Source organism: Martes martes, assembly GCF_963455335.1.
Source record: "Martes martes genome assembly, chromosome: 11".
NCBI lineage: Eukaryota > Metazoa > Chordata > Mammalia > Carnivora > Mustelidae > Martes > Martes martes.
In genome coordinates this window covers 12,899,419-12,919,659 of record NC_137899.1, presented here as the reverse complement: position 1 = coordinate 12,919,659, position 20,241 = coordinate 12,899,419, and the positions used below count along the sequence as shown (strand labels likewise).

Here is a 20,241-nt window from a genome sequence, read left to right as displayed (position 1 = left end):
CGAATTATTTTACAGCAGTTTCAGGTGTACCCCTTGGAGAGCATCCCTAGAGGGAAACATATCCAGGTTGAAGATGGCAGATCTCTCACCAGGTTGGGGCTGTGTAAGGGCATTTGTAGTTATTCTGGGCAAGTTTATTAACCTTTCCAAGCCTCAATTTTCTCATCTTTAAAATAGATATAATAGTAACTTCCCATTGGAATTTTTATTAGGATAAGAAGCAAACAACTTATAAATCAAACATTTATGTCTTTAAGCAGAAGTTACTCTATAGTGTTGTCAGTTTTATGAAATCACATTAAGGCAGAATTGTTTCAGAATTGTGGGTAATTTTGATAGTTGCTAGTTTTTCAGAACTCTTTGTTGATGGGTAGTCATGAGCCTGGATTACCTATTTTTGAAACTTCTCTGTAGCATAGTTTAATTTTAGAGCACTTCATTATGGAGGTAAATAAGAGGGCATTAAAAAAGTAAGACGCTTTTACTAGGAAGTTTTTCCACAGACGTTATCTCCTAGCTTTTACTACTTTTTAATCCTGTTTCCATTTTCTGCAAATGGCATATTTTTTCCCTTTTTTCCCATGTCCTGTTCAATGTGTGGTGGACTGTGAGAAGAACTGGCTTTAAAAGGTTGCACCAAGGATGATAGTAACATACTTTTATGAACTTGTGTTCTTCGTTCATAGTTTTACTAAATGATTATTTACCGGTTATTCAGAAGTCACAGAAAAATAGTCCGGCTGTAGAGGTGAAGCCCTGAAGTTGGGGCGGGCGGGCGGGCGTCAAGGCTGATTTTTACTGAGGAGTCATACAGCATGTGTCTGCAGTCTTCAGGAACGACTGGCGGGATGGGGGGTGGGGAGCAGCTCTGTAGTGACTGTTAGCAGTTTTGGGGGGTTATTAAGAAGTAACATTGCACACAATTGGATACTTTTTTTTCCAGCCTTCCTTTATGGCAAGATTGTCATGAGCTGTGGAGTAAGAAGCGAAGGCGACAGAAGCAGATGGGCATGACTGATGATGTGTCCACAGTGAAAGCCCCCAGGAAGGACTTGTCTCTCGGCTTCGACGACAGCAGGGCCAGCACCCCACAGGGCGCGCTGCCATCTTCGCAGCTGAAACCTCAAGCCAACTCGAGTCTCGCACCTGGTCAGTAGTGCTTTGCGCGGCGGTCGGTGTTCTTCCCTTGTTCTGGCCTCACGGGGATGAGACTGCTCTAGTGTAAGCATCTGTGGCCGAAACATTCAGGTTTATTCCCCGCACTCGACACTTCCCTGGGAATTGCCTGCGCGGACGCCGCAGTGCCCCCCGGTGCCGCAGTAGGAAGCCACCGCGGGTTAAGATGGACTCGGCAGAGGGCAGTCAGTGAGCGGTCAGGTTTCTTGACTTCCTGTCTGCCCTGGTGCAGGAGTTCATAGGCAGATACAGGGAAACAGCCGAATTTCTAAAAGAAGCTCTTTTATATAGTTTATAATGTCCACAAATCACTCTTAGTATACGTCCCATTATATTCTAGAATCTCAAAGATGGGACTCTCCTGTTGTGCCAGAAAGGACTTGATGTATGATGAAGGAGGCTATTTGGGGGAAACAGATTTCTTCCTCTGACTCAATTGTTACAAGAGTCAGCTTCTTCCTGAGAATGAAACCTGAAATTTTCAGTGTGGTTGGAAATCTTATTAAACTCATTCTGTCATTTAGTTTTAAAGGTCAGTTCCTTGATAAAAACAGATCTGATCAGATTCAACTTTTGCTGGTGGAGTATAAATATAGAGTAGATTAGCTGAGAAAGCCTGAGAAAGATTACCTTTAATGCTTTCCCATGTAAGCTGCAAGCTTATACTTGACCTTGGTCAGACTACATTAAAGCGCTGATACATGTTACTTTACAAACCAAAACCAGTTGTTATTTGTTGGTCAGCGTTTCATTTTTTGTCCTCCCCCCCCTTTTTTAAACTGTCACTGTTAAGAAGTGAGAATTCTGGTTTTGTGAAATAGAAATGAATCTTCTTTGCTCCATTTTTGTCGTCATCGGCTGTCTTAAAATAAGAAAATGCCCTTTCTGTAGAGCAGAGAGCATCGTTACAGAACCTCTGCTGATAGAGACATGAACTGGAAAATGAGGGAAACTGGCTCTTAGCGCCATAGCAAACAGGCTTGGCTCCTTACTTATTAATGCCTGCGGCTCACGAGAATAATTTGCAAAAGTTTGCTTCAAGTTAACCTAAAAATAACTAAGAAGTAATAAAAGTATCTCAAGATATATAAAGAGACAAAATAAAAGGATAGCCTTAATCATCAGTGTTTCATCTTCTTGAAGTCTCTCTTCTATTTGCCTTTTATTCTTATAGAGATTGCTTATCGATGTAGTAGCACTGAGCTTCCATAGTAGTATATACCCTCGAGCCTTGTTCCATGTGACTCACAGAGGCTTGCACAAGAACCTGTGTAATCATCACAAGTCTAAACAGAAAATTCGAGAAAAACAAGTGCATCTGTTTTGCTGGTGCTGAGCTAAAACCCCCTTGTGTGCACATCATAAGCATGTTTCTGTAGGAGGTCTGAACTTCCCAAAGTGAGTTAACTTAAAAAATGGTAATTTGAATAAAATACATTTATGAAAGAGTCTACAACATCCCAGTGTGAATTTACTGCAAAAGTAAGGTGCAGTCCTTAGATATAAAAAGCATTATTTTAGATGAGCAGTACAGTGAGTAGAGCTCTGAGTCTGGAATCAGAGCACCCAGGTTCTCACCTCAACTCAGCCACTTAGAGTGTGTGACTTCGGGCATGTGAGTTAGTGTCTCTGGAGGTCAGTTTCTTCAGTTAAAGAAAAAAGGAGCGGCGCATACTAATAACAGATCATGGCTTTAAGGTTGTTGTGAGGAGTAAAGGATGTGAAATGCTTAGAGAATGCTGACTCTGTAGGTATCCTCCTCCTCTTCTCTCCTGGTTCCTGCTTCTGTGTAGGGGATGGGCTTCCAGCCATAGTCTCACATTCCCTTTTTGAAGTATTTCCCCCTGAAGAGAACTTCAGAATGGGCCACAGTTTCAGTTGTTGTTTTAACTTCAGAGCAGTTCTGTCTTAAACGTCCATGAAATTAGAACTAGACTGAGTTGCCTTTTTCACAGCGTTTCTTAAACACTGTCCCACAAATGTACATTTGAATATGGTCACACAGGGCCATTTTGGGGTCGGGGTGTGCTATGAATTATGGCAATGCTAATTAATACAAATTTTGTCTTTAGTAAAAACAGGCCCTGGACAGCAGTTAAACCACAGTGAATTGGCAATTCTCCTAAACCTACTGCAGTCTAAAACAAGTGTTAATATGGCTGATTTTGTCCAAGTGTTGAACATTAAGGTAAACTCTGAGACTCAACAGCAGCTAAATAAAATAAACCTTCCTGCTGGAATTTTGGCAACAGGTGAAAAACAGACAGATCCATCCACACCACAGCAGGAGTCTTCGAAACCGTTGGGAGGAATTCAGCCTTCTTCTCAGAGCGTGCAGCCTAAAGTGGAGACTGACGCTGCGCAGGCGGCCGTGCAGAGCGCGTTTGCGGTTCTGCTGACTCAGTTAATAAAGGCGCAGCAGTCAAAGCAGAAGGATGTGCTGCTAGAAGAGAGGGAAAATGGATCAGGACACGAAGCGTCGTTACAACTCAGGCCACCTCCAGAACCTAGCACCCCGGCGTCGGGTGAGTGTGCAGATGGCCGACCTCTAACACACTGCTGCCCGCAGCCGTGTGCATGGTGTTGGGGGGGCAGCGGTGACGCGGAGTGTCCGGTGGCATCGCCGGCGGACGGGTTCTGAAAAATCCCAGGTCACCGGTTATAGGTTGTCTCCGTATTCGTTTATTTCTAGGAGCAGCTTCTTTAACAAATTCTCTACGTGTGACGTGGCTCATTATGAATGCCATAGAGTTTTCTCATGTAAACCTGTAGTTGAGAAATAGTCTTTACTCCAACTACAAGACGATACTGACCAAGGCAGAGACTCAGTGTATAGGAGCTTTTGTTCTTCAAGCTATAAATAGGTAGATGTGAGATACCTTTGAAAAGTCAAATGCATTTAAATTTTTCAGTCACCATAGACTTAAACAGTAGCCCGCAAATTAGTACTTCCGTCCCTTTTCCCTTCTTTTGCTTTCCCTTCCCTTCCCTTCCTTTTTTCCTTCTTTCCTTCCTTCCTTTCTCTTTTTTTTTCCCCTTTCTCCAGAGATGGAACTTCTGATGTTCTTTACAACCACCCATAGGAAACATGGACTGTTTTGAACTTCTAGTTTTCCATGATAACTTTTAACTCTCTTTTTTTGCTTTGTGTCACTTAGGGCAAGATGACCTCATTCAGCATCAGGATATGAGGATGCTGGAGCTCACACCAGAACCAGACCGGCCTCGTATTCTGCCTCCTGATCAGCGACCTCCTGAGCCACCTGAACCGCCACCAGTCACCGAAGAAGATCTGGATTATCGGACAGAAAACCAGCATGTTCCCACCACGAGCTCTGCGTTAACTGACCCTCACGCCGGAGTGAAAGCAGCCCTGTTACAGCTGCTCGCCCAGCATCAGCCCCAGGATGACCCCAAAAGAGAAAGTGGTATTGATTACCAGGCAGGAGACACTTATGTACCCACTTCCGACTACAAGGACAATTTTGGATCCTCTTCTTTCTCTTCCGCTCCCTACGTTAGCAGTGATGGTCTAGGAGGTAGCTCTGCTCCAACATTGGAACGACGGAGCTTCATTGGAAACTCGGATATTCAGTCTTTGGATAACTACAGTACTGCTTCATCTCATTCTGGTGGTCCGCCTCAGCCTTCTGCCTTTTCCGAGTCATTTCCCAGTTCAGTAGCTGGATATGGAGACATTTACCTCAATACCGGTCCCATGTTGTTTAGTGGAGACAAGGACCACAGATTTGAATATAGCCATGGCCCCATTGCAGTCCTGGCCAACAGCAGTGACCCTCCCGCAGGGCCAGAGAGTACTCATCCTTTGCCAGCAAAGATGCACAACTATAACTATGGCGGTAACTTACAGGAAAACCCGGGCGGCCCCGGCCTCATGCACGGGCAGACCTGGACTTCTCCTGCCCAAGGACCTGGATATTCACAAGGATACAGGGGACACATTAGCACACCAGCCGGCAGAGGTCGAGGCAGAGGGTTACCATACTGAGTATCTGTTTTTCCTCAGGCACATCCTTTTTATCTGGAAAGACTTTTCTAGCTGCAATTTAAGGCAGCAATCCAAGAGACTTGAATAATATTAATTCAACAACAGCTTTATTTTTATGTGGAAAAGGGTCTTGCATACAATAGTTAAAAAAAAAAGAAAAAAAAAACTTTGCTTAAATTCATGCTGTTCTAAAACTAGATCTGTTGATTGTACATCTTCACAAATTCTAGTTAACAGTTTTATTTTGTATTCTTGCAGTTTTAAGTGGATGCTAACCTTAGGGACATAAGAGTCTTTTATGGCCCTCTTGCAGATCTTCTGAACTATGCACATTTGTGCTTTTTTTGTAAGTTTGGACCAACTTTTATGTAACAACCAACCAACCCCCCCCCGCCCCCTTCAGTTTTACAACAATCAGAAAGGGCACTGATTTATTTGGTATTTTCTTTTTACAAAGCTACCTTTAGTCAAAGGTCACTGTCAGTCTTTGCACCTGCTTTCAGTGTTATTGTGAAAGGTGTACTTTGTGCTCACTTCAGAAAATAAAACACAACCTTTCTCTTGATGCAACAGTTTTATAAAAAAAAAAAAATGGTCAACGTTATTTTTGTTTTATTTTGCAGATTATCATAGCCGAGCAAAATGCATTCAAATGAAATAGTGGGTTTTATATGAAAAATATGGGGTGGGGAGGGTAAGTAAGTGCCTTAACAGGTAAGCTTAAGGTCTGAAAAAGCAGTTAACCTTTACACCCATTCGTCTTCTAAAGGGAATCCGTACATCGTATTGAAGAGGCAGGGAGCTCTCCAGTGTTTCCGGGCTGCCTGTCAGTTCCTGCTAGATCCAGTCCCTCTGCCTGTCCCACTTTCTTCTTTCCTGCCTGTCTTTGGGCCGTGTTACCTTCCACTATCACCTCGTCTTGATAGGAGCGTGAGAGCAAAGAAAGGGACTAGAACTCCAGTCAGGACCTTGTTACTTCCAAGAAGTTCTACAAAGTTACGTCATTTAAGTGGTTGAAAGTAATAGCTAAATGAGAATTTCCGAGTACCATTTTTTTCCGGGCTGCCATACTGTCCCTGTTTCCTTTTGTCATGGATCATTGGAAGGCAGTAGTGTAGGCTTCAGAAACAGAATTTCCCTGATTCTGTTAAAGTTCATGGGGGGAGGGAGGGTGGCAAACATCATATAGCTTAAGTTATGCAATTGCCATTTTAAGAAAAAATTAACTGTTCAGTTTGTTAACTAGAAACATTGCCTAGATTGAATTTACTGATGCTAAAAAGAAAAAGGAGTGAGAGAAAACCTCTTCTCTTCCCTCCTCTTACCTTCTGTGAGGTTTATTACGACTTCTGCCAGACTTAGAGCAACTTTAGTTCATTTTAACATTTTTTTCCTTTTTTTAAAAGCAACAAAGAATGACAGACTAACCCTTATGTAAGCCGTAATGGTGTCGAGTCTGACTAACTTTTTGTGCACGCTCACACGCACACAGAATTATAATAATTCTCGAAAGGAACCAAAGGTGAAGAACCAGTGTTTCCGTTATCACTAAGTGGAAAAATAAACTCTGGAAATGAGAGTCGTGCCAATTAGCCATTTTGTTTTAACTGTTCTCCTGGTAACTTACTTTTTGATTGGAATTGTAAATTGAAAGAACTGTTTTAGAATGGAAATTGCTCCAGTTCTAAACTCAGTCTTTTTACCCCCACGCCCTCTATCTGACTTGTGACCCTTCATTTCAAAACAGTATATGGGAAACATTATAGTTTGGTGACAGTAAGGGTATTTTAAAGTGGATATTTTACCATTTTACTGCTATAAAATGAGTTGATGTCAGTTGGTCATTTTATTTTTTCGATGGAACTTTTTTTTTGTTGGGGAGAAAGAAATGAATGGAAGAAAAATTATTTTGCTTTTATTTGAATATTGCGTACTAACAACTTATAATAAAACTACATTGCAGGAAGTGAAGAAATATTTTGAAATTTAGCAAAATAGCTACAGTATTCAAGTATCTGAAATTTTAATATGGTGAGTCTTAGCGCTTTAGACTTTCCTATAAGTGACAGTATCTAAGTTATTCTTAATAGTCACACTCGATAATTCTGCTGACCATAGCAGCTAACCTAAAATTGAAGATATTTATGTGACATGAATAGCCTGTGTTTTAAAAATTAAATATTTTATATAAAATTGAACTGTGTTTGGATAGTTCTTCCAACATTTCAGTTATGTATTTATGTTGGGTGAGTGGCTGGGAGGACAGGGAAACTGTTGATTGAAATTGGAAATTTGAACTACAGCTTCTAATATTACCCTAAGACATCGTTAATTGTGAGACATACCAATATTGTACGTACCACTTAGAAAAAAATTGTTGCCAATTAAACGACAACACAATGCTAAGATGCATGAATTATAAGACACTTCCCAAATTCAGAGATGTTAGTCTACAAAAGAATCGATGAAATACGGTAGTAAAAATCTTAATGCATCCCTTCCGTACCATTGAATACTTGAGCAAATTTGGTTTCATAAAAAGAACAGGGATGGAAGTCACTAATTCCAATTATAATTACTGTAATCCCTGAGTATTCCTCAGTGAAATCTAAGGAACATAATATATTACTTAAGTTTTGGGGACAGACACAGGTAAGTCAGATGGCAACTATAAAGATGGAAGTTGAAGGCTCAGAAGCCTGACCTACCAAAAGAAGACATTTTACTGTCTCCCCTGTGAAGTTCCCTTTTGTGTTTCCTGACCCAGGAAGTTCCTGCATGCAACTCAAGGCTATTTGTCGGAGACTTGTGGTCACCCATGAAATTCTAAGAGACTCATTTTAAGGGGTGATTGATGAAAATGGTTTGGGGGAATGTGAATTAGGATAATGCTCTAGCTGTGATTCAGGGCTTTGTTCTGTCAGTGAACATACAGTCAGCACCTGCCCAGTGCCAAGCACTTGGGACACGTCAGTACAGTCGAGTACTTGGTATGTCAGTAACCGCGAAGGGCATTAAGTCATACTTGTGGTGGGCTGACAGGCTACTCAGCTGTATCTAAATTATACGTAAGTGAATGTAAGAGATGACAATGTGAGTGTGAAATTTAAAGTCAAATTGGAATAGAGAAATAACATTCCAGAAAGAAATAGAAAAACTGGAAACTCTGTCACGAAAACAAGTTTTAACTTGCATCTGGCCAGTTTGTAAAAAGCCAATCTGCAGAAAAGATCAGGATTTCTTAAGAAAGGTGGAAGGTGAAATGGGTTAAATGCTTCCAAACTACTCACAGGAACTTGTGAGTCAAAGTTTTGCTGTGTTTGCTAGGAGCACAGTCCAATTTTATGCAACTTTTCACCATAGGTCCTTTTTTCTTTCTTTTTTTAAAAGTAAACCTGAAATACAAGTTCTGAATGAAGATCTGCTGATCCTCGGGGATACTGGTTTGGGTACTTTTAAAGTCTGAAACGTATGTTCTAATAATCTAGTATCATACGATACATCCCCTCGCTTTATATAGCTAAGCAAAAGATTCAGAGATGGGTTGCCTGGGCTGTCCCTCTAAGCCTTATCTAAACAGGAAACACTTAACTTTTTAACAAGAAAATGGACTTAAAATAGTTACCAGTGTCTAAAATAATTAAATTTATAAACTGAAAAATGAGTTTAACACAAATGACTTCAAAAAGTCAACTTTAAGAACAAAAAATGGAGAAATAGAAAACTTAATTAGAAGTCTATAGCAGGATGGATAGGTTTTAAAAAGGAGTTTCCTCTTTTTTTTTTTTTTAAAGACAGTAGTTACTTAAAATCTGACAATTAGGTAGTAAGACAAAATCTTTCATTTAAATCTGTTTTCTGTTTGTAGGAGGAAAACCAGCAGGCCTCTGCAAACATTGCTTTTAAATTCTTTCAAGGTTTTATAATTTCCAGCGGTGTTAGGAGAGAGCAACAGTTTCTCATTTACCAAAGCCTCTTCAGATAATTTCTTAAAGTGTTTTTAGTTTAATTAAAAATAAAAGCTATTAAGAACAAATTAATAAGCTATCAAGTGATCCAGTTGAAGATGGAAAAACAGAATATTGACCATAATGGAAAAAATTTGTCCTTTGAATTATGTAGACTAACAAGTTTTGTGGGTCTTACTCCTTTCACCATGTCAAATGTCCTATTAAAAAAAGAATTTTTAGTTCTAATTGCATTCAGAATGAGGCCCTGTAAATGAATCACCCTTTGATTTTTTTTTTTACAGTTAGTTTGTTGTAAAGGTGTTGTGCTTTCTTGCAAGAACTTTTAGTAAAGTCTTGTAACTGTGAAATCTGATGTGTTTAATATAAGCCATTTGTTTAAAAAAAAAAAAAAAGGCTGTATATGATAGTCTGTAAATAAACTGCCATAAGAATTCCAGGCCATTCTTAGCCTTGTTTTATTCTTGCTTATACCCAGAACAGACTTTCAGGAACAATCTTATCTGACAAAGAGGAACTTGTTATCCATTGTGCCATGTTGTAGGGACAAAGCTTAAAACCCAAAAACACTGAATTTCCAGGGCGCCTGGGCGGCTCAGTTGGATAAGAACACTTATTTTTCCCTTTTTAGCCTGGTACACATCCGAAAATGTAGGAACACATCCAGTCATAACCATTAATATTTAGCCTTGATGGATGTATATAAATGAGCATCTACTCTTCTTACAACAAATGGGTTTATATTGCCCATAAGTTTGTGGTTTTTCATTTAATAATACATTGTGAACATCCTTCTCTGTCAATAATTACATTCTACCCTCTTTTCGATGGTTGTCAATTATTCCTTTATAGAAGAACCATAACCTAAAATTTCCTCATTGCTGGACACAAACTATTTCTAACTTTTCTGTTAAAAATGACAATGTGCTAAAAATCTGCATAAATACACAATACCCATGATTTCCTTGGCATTGCTGGTGCAAGGAGTGTACTTCTAAACTTCTGCTGAACCCGAATTGCCCAGGAAAGTTCTGCAAGTTTTGCATTCATTCCTATCATTCTTCCTTTAGCTCTGTTAAAACTTTGAAAGCTGCCATTTGGACAGGTGATAGATCATCTTAATTTGTATTTCTCTGATTGCTAATGAAATCCATTATTATTTCATGTGAGCCAGGTATCTCTTCTTTTATTAACTATTCACATGTTTAATTTTTAGGTGTTTATCTCTGTCACTTTGAAGAGCTCTTTGTATAAGAAAGAGAGCCTTGTGGAAACTATAACTTTAAAAATACTGTATGGTGTGTTTTGACGTAGGAAAATTTAACAGTTACATATATATGTAGTCAGTTCTACTCTGTTCCTATGGTTTCTCCTTAGAAAAGCTTTCTCCAAGATGATTTCAATTTTCACACAAGTTTTGTTTTACTTCTCTGGCTTCCTACTCTCACCCTTTAGTGCTAAACCATTTTAGAATTTAATTGATTAGATGTTGTGAGGTAAGGGTCCAACTTTGTTGCTTTCTTTTGAGTGGCGAACCTAATTATGCAAACAGCCTTGGTGAACCGTACATCCTGGCCCTGGTTTGTAAATACCATCTGTGTATTTTTGGGGCCTGTTTCTGGGCTTTCAGTTACGTTCCACCCTGATTTCTTTTGTTACAAGTTTGCTTGGATCATATCTTTATAAATTATGCATCTGACATTGTAGTGTTTTTATCACTGTATTTTCAATTCTTAGAACAATGGGTAGTACGTTGCAGACAATAATACTGTTGTAGGAGGGAACTTAAGTGTCCCTTTTTCAAAGATTTCTATTCTGGCTTGTTTGTTTTTCCCTGTGACTATCAGAATCATTTTGATCACTTTTCCAATGGTATCCTCTTAGGATCATAACTGGAAACATTAAGTGTTTAATTTACTTAGAAGTCTTTCTGTTGAGAGCACAGAATTGGGTTCTTTTGCATGTTCCTCCTTAAAAGTTCCAAAATTTTCTTTACCATAGTTCTGACATGTTGGTTTTTTTAAAAGTTTCCAAAAAATATTTTTGTTGACTTTAGAAATGGCCTCTTATTATATAAGTACAGTAATATTTTAAACTAGGCACTGCATAAATCAGAAAGGTGTCATGTAGGTTTTTAAAACACTGGCCACATTAACTTTTATTATGATTTTTAATTTCAGTTGATTGAGTATGATAATGAGCATTCTTGTTTCTGATTTTATGAATATCTAGTTTTTAGTATTTCACTCCTATGTATAATTTTAAGTACAGATTAGAAATTGAATATTAAGAATATGCATGAAGCCCATTTATTAGGAACAGACATTAAATTTTTTTCAAATGACTTTTCAATGTCTACCGTTACATAGATTTTCTCCTTTGAGCTACTGATGATAGAAACAAACTATGTTAGTAGAATCTAATATTGAGCCGCTCTTTTAAAATGCTGCTGTATTCTATTGACTAACCCTGTATGTAGGATTTCGTATTTATGTTTATGCATAAGAGACAAGTCTGGTTTTGATTAACAGGTTTTGATAGCTTTGCAGAATAAACTGGGAAACTATCTCGTGCTTGATTTAGAATAGTTTATATATTGTGAGAATTATCTGTTTATTGACATTGACTCTTCTGCAAGGTGATTTTTTCAGTTCCTTTACTTCCTCGTGTTCTTGCTCTGTTCAGGGTTCTGTTTCTTGAGTACATCTTGGAAGTTTTCCCTTTTCTGGAAATTCATCGTGTGGTCTACCTTATATTTCAAATGTTTTCCTGGGGCGCCTGGGTGACTCAGTCGGTTGAGCGTCTGTCCTCAGCTCAGGTCATGATCCCGGGATCCTGGGATTGAGACCTACGTTGAGCCCCGCATTGGGCTCCCTGCTCCACAAGCAGCCTGCTTCTCCCTTGCCCTCGGCCTGCTGCTCCCCCTGCTTGTGATCTCGCTCTCTCTCTCTCTCTCTCTGTCAAATAAATATAATCTTTAAAAATAAATAAAAATACAATGTTTTTAGCACTGGGGTACCTGGGTGGCTCAGTTGGTTAAGTATCCAACTTCAGCTCTGGTCGTGATTTCCTGGTCCTGGGATAGGTCTCCCGCTCAACCCCTCCCCTGCCTCCCCTCGTTGGCTCCACGCTGGTGGGGAGTCTGCTTGTCCCTTTCCCTCCCTCTGCCCTCCTGCTCTCTCTCTCAAATAAATACATGAAATCTTTTAAAAAGTAAATGTTTTTAGCATATAGTAGCACTTAATAATCTCAGTGTTGTAAATACATTTATTATCTATTATAATACCATGATCATTATAACATTGTAATATTATCTATATTATAATGTATCATTTTTGTGTCTTCTCTTAGCCTGGCAAGGGTTTGTCCCTCCATCCTTCCTCTCACCACCAGGGAAGAATGATCTCTTCCTCATTTTCTCATTTATTTCAGCATTTTGACTTTGATTCCTTTCTTCTACTTCCCTTACTTATTCCTACCTCTTGAGGATCCATTACTGACTGATACACTTGTTTTTCTTTCTCCAATTCTCAAACCACGTTACTGTTAGGAATTCTCTGATGGTTTTAATAATTTTCAGTTGATTGAATATGATAATGAGCATTCTTGTTTCTGATTTTATGAATATCTAGTTTTTAGTATTTCACTCCTGTGGCTCCATCCCATAGGTTGAGAATGGTGTGTTTTCATTATTGTTTTCTAAATAGTTGGTGGCTGCAAATTTGCTTGTTCAATCCAAGGATTATTTAAGATAGTGTGTTTCAATTTCCAGGTGGCTGGCTGCATTTTTAATTTTTTTACCTTTTTTTTTTTTTTTTTGGTTATTAACTTACAGTTTCTATTACGTGTAGCCAGTGCACACAGGCTGCTTTTTGAGAATTTATTAAGGATTTCTTTTTAGCATGCTAAGCAAACACATTTTGTCATATAACAATTAGTTCAATGTTAGTAATTGAATAGTGGTAAGAGTCTCTAGATCCTTACTATCTATGCTCTACTTCTCTCAAGGAGAAATGTAAATTCTCATACTGCTCTTACGTATTTTTCCTTATATACCTAATCCTCTTTGTCTTACATAGTCTGTGCTACATTCAGGACTTACAGGTTCATAGATTCATAATCTTTATTCCGTTTATTCAAGTTTTTTAAACCTTTAATTCTACTAGGTCCAGTTTTAATGTTATCAAACTTACCTAGTCTTTTGTCAGTTTATTTTATACTCTTCTTTTTTCAGGGTCACCTTGCCGGCTTTGTTTTTACCCTTCCGCTAACTTTCTTTTTCTCTCTCTTTAAAATTCGTGTTTGGGGGCCTTCTGTTGATTTGTAATGTTCCTGTTTAGCTTTAAATGTTCGGAAAACATATGTAAACCCATTTTTTGAATGAATGACCTCAGGTATAAAGGAGTTGCTGTAGACCATCACCAAATAAAAAAGAAATTTGCCCACTTTCCCCATATCCTAGCCCTCTATTTCCTTCTGTATTTTTGGGAGTAAAATTCATGATTTTAGACTCATTTTAAAAAATGATGATGTTTCAGTTCTGTTACATAACTATTATAATCATTACCTAAACCTAAAGCCACATGGAACATATTAGCACAGAATGTTAGACACGCTCGTTTTAAGATCGGGAAGGGACAAAGATGCCCATTATTAGCTACTACTTGGTATTCAACATTTCGTGGCAGGTCTTTGTTACACAGTTACGAAAGAGCTGGGGAGAGAGAGAGGGGAAGAGAAAAGTAGGTTTGGAAGGGAAGAAAAAGTTCTTCATGGAGGACTATATGACTGTCCGCATAGGACACCGAAGAGAATCTATAGGAAAGTTAATAGCATTAATACACGATTTGAGAAAGTTGCTAGAAACATTTATACAGAAGAACAGAGGGCCAAGAATAGCCAAGGTAATTTGGGAAAAAAAAACAAGAATTTGGACTTGCTCTACCAGATGTTAAGTTTGCTGGGACAATTGGTTATATACAAGTACAGATACTAAAGTCAAAAAGAGAAAATGTTTAAAATACGCATTTTGGGGGCCCTTGGTGGCTCAGTGGGTAAAAGCCTCTGCCTTCGGCTCAGGTCATGATCTCAGGGTCCTGGGATCGAGCCCCGCATCGGGCTCTCTGCTCAGCAGGGAACCTGCTTCTCCCTCTCTCTGTCTCTGCCTGCCTCTCTGCCTACTTGTGAGCTCTGTCAAATAAATAAATAAAATCTTTAAAAAAATAAATTTTAAAAAATAAAATACACATTTTTGAGGGTCTGAATAACAAAAATTTAAAAATACGGAGGAAGGGAAAATGCACTTTGACAGCAATTCCATTTCTGAGAATCTGTTATAAATAATCTCATTATTTACAAAGTAATAAGCATGAATATCCTACAAATATCCATCTCTTGGAGAATATTATTATGGATAAAAAGTATAGTAAGATTCTGGGGCACCTGGGTGGCTCAGTGGGTTAAAGCCTCTGCCTTCGGCTCGGGTTATGATCCCAGGGTCCTGGGATCGAGCCCCACATCGGGTTCTCTGCTCAGCAGATAGCCTGCTTCCCTCTCTCTCTCTGCCTGCCTCTCTGCCTACTTGTGATCTCTGTCTGTCAAATAAATAAATAAAATCTTTAAAAACAAAAAAAGTATAGTAAGATTCCATTTGATTAAAGAAATATGTGTATATATAGTGTATAGAAAAATATTTTGAAACCTAAAACTGATTGTGGGTTATTATACAGCACAGTGGTTTAAAAGGCAGGCTCCTAAGCCAGCATCAAATTCTGGCTTTACCATATTTTGTTTTGTATAATCTTAGAGAAGTTATTGAAACTCTTATCCTCAGTTTTTACATTTGTGAAATGGGTACAATACTAAAGTGTTATGGGTTAAGTAACTCGATAGTGCCTGGAATATGATAAGTGCTTCATGAATATCTGGTCTTGTTATTGACAGACTGACTGGGTGGGAGTGGGGAAGGGCAAATTTTGCTTCCTCATTCCTGGTTGCTTTTTAGCTTAATATCTTTTTTTTAAGATTTTATTTATCAGAGAGAGAGCAGAAGCAGGGGGAACAGCAGGCAGAGGAGGTAGAGTGAGAAGCAGGTTCCCCGCTGAGGAGGGAGCCCAGTGCGGGACTCAATTCCAGGACCCTGGGATCATGGCCTAAGCTGAAGGCAGCCGCTTAACCGACTGAGCCACCCAGGCGTCCCAATATCTTTTTTTTTTTTTTTTTAAGATTTTATTTATTTGACAGAGAGATAGAGCGTGCACAAGCAGGCAGAGAGAGGGGGGGAAGCAGGCTCTCCGCTGAGCAGGGAGCCGGATGTGGGGCTCGATTCCAGGACCCTGAGATCAGAACCTGAGCTGAAGGCAGATGTTTAACCAACTGAGCCACCCAGACGCCCCTCTTAATATCTTCTTGTAATAAAATAAATTTTAAGTTGGAAGATACCAAGCTCAGTCAACAAATAATAACATTCACCCTTGAGGCTTTCCACAGAATATAAAAACTGTCTTGAAGTATCTCCTGTCTGGTCTCTTCTTAAACATCAGAAGGAAGAGATTAACGGAGAACTGTGTGTAATTCGTGCACTCTTTTTCCTTTAAACACTAACGTTTACTACCTTCAGATTTAGAGAAATGACTTCTTTCTCTATTTGCACTGGAGGAGGTAAGAGTGGGCTAGTTTCGTGTTTACTACAAGGAAATGGTCTAAGTCTTCCTGCACCGGGACCACTCACTCTGGAGATCGAGGTCTCCCTCAGCGTTCAGATTGGCTGCCTCGGGCCACGCTTGCGTCCAAAAGCTTCCGCCCCAGGTGGGCATCAGAGTCACAGGTCAGTTTGACTTTTAACTCCACATTTGAACTTTTATGTAAATATAACATGGATACATTAATGTAACAGAAAGAGTATCTAAGGCTTTTTCCTATAAGTTTATACCGATGTAACGACCACCCGGATTAAGAGAGACAACATTTCTATCACACTACAAGGTCATGCTCCTTCCCAAGCGGTACTCGAAGAACTACCCATCTAACTTTTGTCCCCTTGGATTAGTTTTGCCTGTCCTTAAGCTGTATAATAAGGGAGCCAGACAGTATAAACGCTTATAAAACAACTTTGTTCCAATAAATTTGATAAATTTGATGAAACAGACGAATACAACTTAAGACTGACAGAAGAAGAGATTGAAAAGTCTTATTTCTATGAGAGGAATTGAATCTATAGTTAGAAACGTTGCCCCCAAAACAAAACAAATATAACTGCAGGCTCAGAATGCTTTGCTGATGAATTCTTCTGCCTAACTCTTAGAAATTAGATAAAGGATATGTTCCAACTCATATTAGGAGTTCAGCATAATCCTGACAACCCAAACCTGACATGGACTTTACAAGAAAATTGCAAGTCAATATCTCTCATTGAACATCCCTAACAAAATGTTAGAAAATCCATACTAAAACAACGACAACAACAAACAACGATGGAGGCACGAAGACCAAGCGGAGTTTACTCCAGAAATGCAAGGCTGGGTTAAAATTCTTAAATCAATGCAATTTACCACATTCACATGATAAGAAAAACTGTATCATCATTTCAGTAAATGCAGAAAGTATGAAGATTAAACATCCATTTATGACAAAAATTCAGAAATAGAAGGGAACTTCCTTAATTTGATCAAGGGTTAACTATTTAAAACCTTTTGCTATCATACCTAATGGAGAAATAGCAGACCCTTCCTTCCTGAGGTCCAGACAGGATAAGAATGTTATCACTGCTGGTGGTCAATATTTTACTACAAGTTGGAACCATAAGACAAGGGAGGAAATGGAAAGTTTGGAAAAAAAGAAACAAATATGTCTTTATTTGCAGACGGAAAATACAAAAGAGGGCGCCTGGGTGGCTCAGTGGGTTAAGCCGCTGCCTTCGGCTCAGGTCATGATCTCAGGGTCCTGGGATCGAGTCCCACATAGGGCTCTCTGCTCAGCGGGGAGCCTGCTTCCCTCTCTCTCTCTCTCTCTGCCTACCTCTCTGCCTACTTGTGATCTTTCTCTGTCAAATAAATAAATAAAATCTTAAAAAAAAAGAAATTAAAAAAAAATACAAAAGAAACCACAAAAAAGTTAATTTAGCAAGGAAACTGAATAAAAGATTGAAATGCAAAAATCAATTGTATCTATATATAATAGCATAGTTGGAAAATTGAAATTCCTTAAACATCACTAACATTAACATTAAAAAACCAATATTTAGGAATAAATCCTACAAAAGATAGTATGTTTCTATGCTAAAAACTGCAAAACAGGGTGCCTGGGTAGCTCAGTCAATTAAGCATCTGCCTTCGGCTCAGGTCATGATCCCAAGGTTCTGGGATTGAGCCCCCCCTCAGGCTCCCTGCTCAGAGGGGAGTCTGCTTCTCCGTCTTCCTTTGCTTCTCCTCCCAACTCGTTCTCTCACTCTCTCTCTCTCACTTATTCTCTCTCAAATAAATAAATCTTAAAAAACAACAACAACAACAAAAAACAACTACAAAACATTGCCAAGAGAAATTAAAGAAGACCTGAAAGTATGGAGAGCGAGAAAGAAAATGAGCTAGCTCATGGATATAAATACATTAAGCTCACAGATCGGAAGCATCGGTCTTGTTATGTCAATTTTACTCATACTGGGCTATGTGTAGATTCAAAGCAATCCCAATCCCAGCACAGAGGGGTGTGTGTGTGTGTGTGTGTGTGTGCACGAGAGAGAGAGAGAGAGAGAGAGAGAGAGAGAGAGAGAGAGACACGGAGGAGGAGAGAGAATTGACATATCGGCATTAAAATTTAAGGGCAAGTAGGAAAGGAACAAGGATGGACCTTGAAGAGCAAAGTTGAAGAATTTACTCTTCAATGTTTACCGTAAAGTAACAGCTTTTAACGGCATTGACACAGGGGTAGACAGGGAACAATGGAACAGAATTCAAGTCCAGAAATAACCCCCCACATACACACTCAATCTTGTGTAATTCAAAGAGATAAAATCATCTCTTTTTTTTTAAGATTTTATTTATTTATTTGAGAGAGATCACAAGTAGGCAGAGAGGCTGGCAGAGAGAGAGGGGGAAGCAGGCTCCCCGCTGAGCAGAGAGCCCGACCTGGGGCTCGATCCCAGGACCCTGAGATCATGACCTGAGCCGAAGGCAGAGGCTTAACCCACTGAGCCACCCATGTGCCCCGATAAAATCATCTTTTTAGTAAACGTTGCTATTGTAATTAGTATCCATGTGGGGGGGAAATGAAGTTTGAGTTCTATATCCTATCATATTCAAAAGTTAATTTGAAATAGATCATAGGCCTAAATGTGAAAGATGAGAAAGCGAAGCTTGTGGAAAACAAGAGATCTGTTGTGACGGAACGAAACACAGAGCACTAGCAGTACTTCATCACATTTAGGAAGACGGTCACTTCTCGTAGTCACTGTAAGTGGTATCCTCAGATTCAAATGGAATTCAGAAATTTACGTACTTCTAATTTTACTGGTATGCCTTCAGCTTTTTATCTAGAGACACTACTCATGAAATTAGGACTGCATTTGCTGTAATTAATTCTTTAACCAACACTCTGGTGTTTACTGTGTTAAGCACTGTCTGAAGCCCTTTCTAAATATTAACTTATTTAATCCTAATAAGTCTTAGGAGCTGGATACTGGTCATAGTACATTTTACAGAAGATCATACTGGTGAAGAAACACTAAACAAATTGCCCACAGTCACATAATCCATTACAGGCAGGGCTGGGGTTTGAACTGGTTGTAAGAGACTACCACAGGCCGGGGGGGGGGGGGGGGGGAGGGGGCGCTGACATTTAAAAGGGAATTTGCTTCTCCCAGTCTGGAGGCTAGAAGTCCCAGACAAAGGGCCAGCAGGGTTCTGTTTCTGGTAAGAGCTCTCTTCTGACTTGGAGACGGCCACCTTTTCCCTTTCTCTGAGTGTGTGGGGAGGCGGGGGAGCGTGCGAGCCCAAAAGCTCTCTGGCCTTCTATTCTTGTAAGGACACTAATCCTCATGGACCAGGGGCCACTCTAATGACCTCCTTTAACCTTAACTACTTCCTTACTCCATATTTAGCTACAATAGGGGGTTAGGGCTTCAGTTTATGAATTTGCCAGGTGGGGGGCCATGGGGACCCAAACATTCGGTCCCTAACAGTCAGTCTCGCTCCAGAGTTCACATAGAAGCATTTATTTTAAGGGCCGCAGAAAAAGTTTCTTGAAGAAATCAGTGCAGGGAGAGATTCGCACGTTGAGCACACTCTCCTCCTAAAATGTATGTTGTTACAATTCAGTAACAGCACTGGAACACAGGCCTCTGTGTCCCAGAAGTTTTTAGACATTCTTGGAAGATAGAAAGCAAATGAAGTCGGAAAAATTTGAATAGAATACAATGAAAACAAAGGGGGAGACCACACAGTGAAAATTTTCAGAGAAATTCCAAGCTCAGAGCCACTAAATGTAGATCCTTCTGATGCCAGTGGAATTGGTGTGGCAGAAAACTACTCACAGGGAATCCACTTACAAAGAGGGGGTGGGAATGGGGGGGGGATTTTATAACAGGGAAGAAAGTTTGTCTGGTACCCGATCTTTAATGATTATGAAAGCTATGAGAATAAATGTGTTAAATTTATAGTCCACAAAACTCATCATAATTGCAACTGTATTGTTTCTAAAAGGATACCGGGGCGCCTGGGTGGCTCAGTGGGTTAAGCCGCTGCTTTCAGCTCAGGTCATGATCTCAGGGTCCTGGTATCGAGTCCCGCATCGGGCTCTCTGCTCAGCGGGGAGCCTGCTTCCCTCTCTCTCTCTCTGCCTGTCTCTCTGCCTACTTGTGATCTCTCTCTGTCAAATAAATAAATAAAATCTTAAAAAAAAAATAAAAGGATACCAATTGAATCGCCTTTTTTTTTTTTTTTTTTGGTCATTTGTGATGTAATATTTCGGATGAAGCAGCGTGAGAATGAAACCCTGTTCATTCCAGGCTTCATTTTTGAAATCTCTTCATCCCTCTGACTTTCTCCTTCACCACATCTGGCCTTGAGGGGAAATGAAACAACAGCCTTGGGTAGG

General features: G+C 39.5%; 2 protein-coding genes across 3 annotated transcripts in view; one reads left to right on the top strand and one right to left on the bottom strand.

Annotated features, from left to right (window-relative positions):
• Window positions 1-5,764, top strand: part of CDK13 (cyclin dependent kinase 13) — a 122,199-nt gene extending 116,435 nt beyond the window's left edge. The window contains exons 12-14 of one of the 2 annotated variants that reach the window (XM_080818389.1): window positions 944-1,149; window positions 3,429-3,701; window positions 4,335-5,764. In XM_080818389.1, coding sequence (XP_080674515.1) covers window positions 944-1,149; window positions 3,429-3,701; window positions 4,335-5,185 — 1,330 coding nt within the window. In that variant the 3' untranslated portion in view covers window positions 5,186-5,764. Of the gene's footprint in view, window positions 1-943; window positions 1,150-3,248; window positions 3,702-4,334 lie in introns of both variants that reach the window. The other variant, XM_080818388.1, reaches the window with a different exon arrangement.
• MPLKIP (M-phase specific PLK1 interacting protein) overlaps window positions 1-20,241 on the bottom strand; it is a 72,593-nt gene that overhangs the window by 29,700 nt on the left and 22,652 nt on the right. The gene's annotated exons all lie outside the window — the stretch shown is intronic.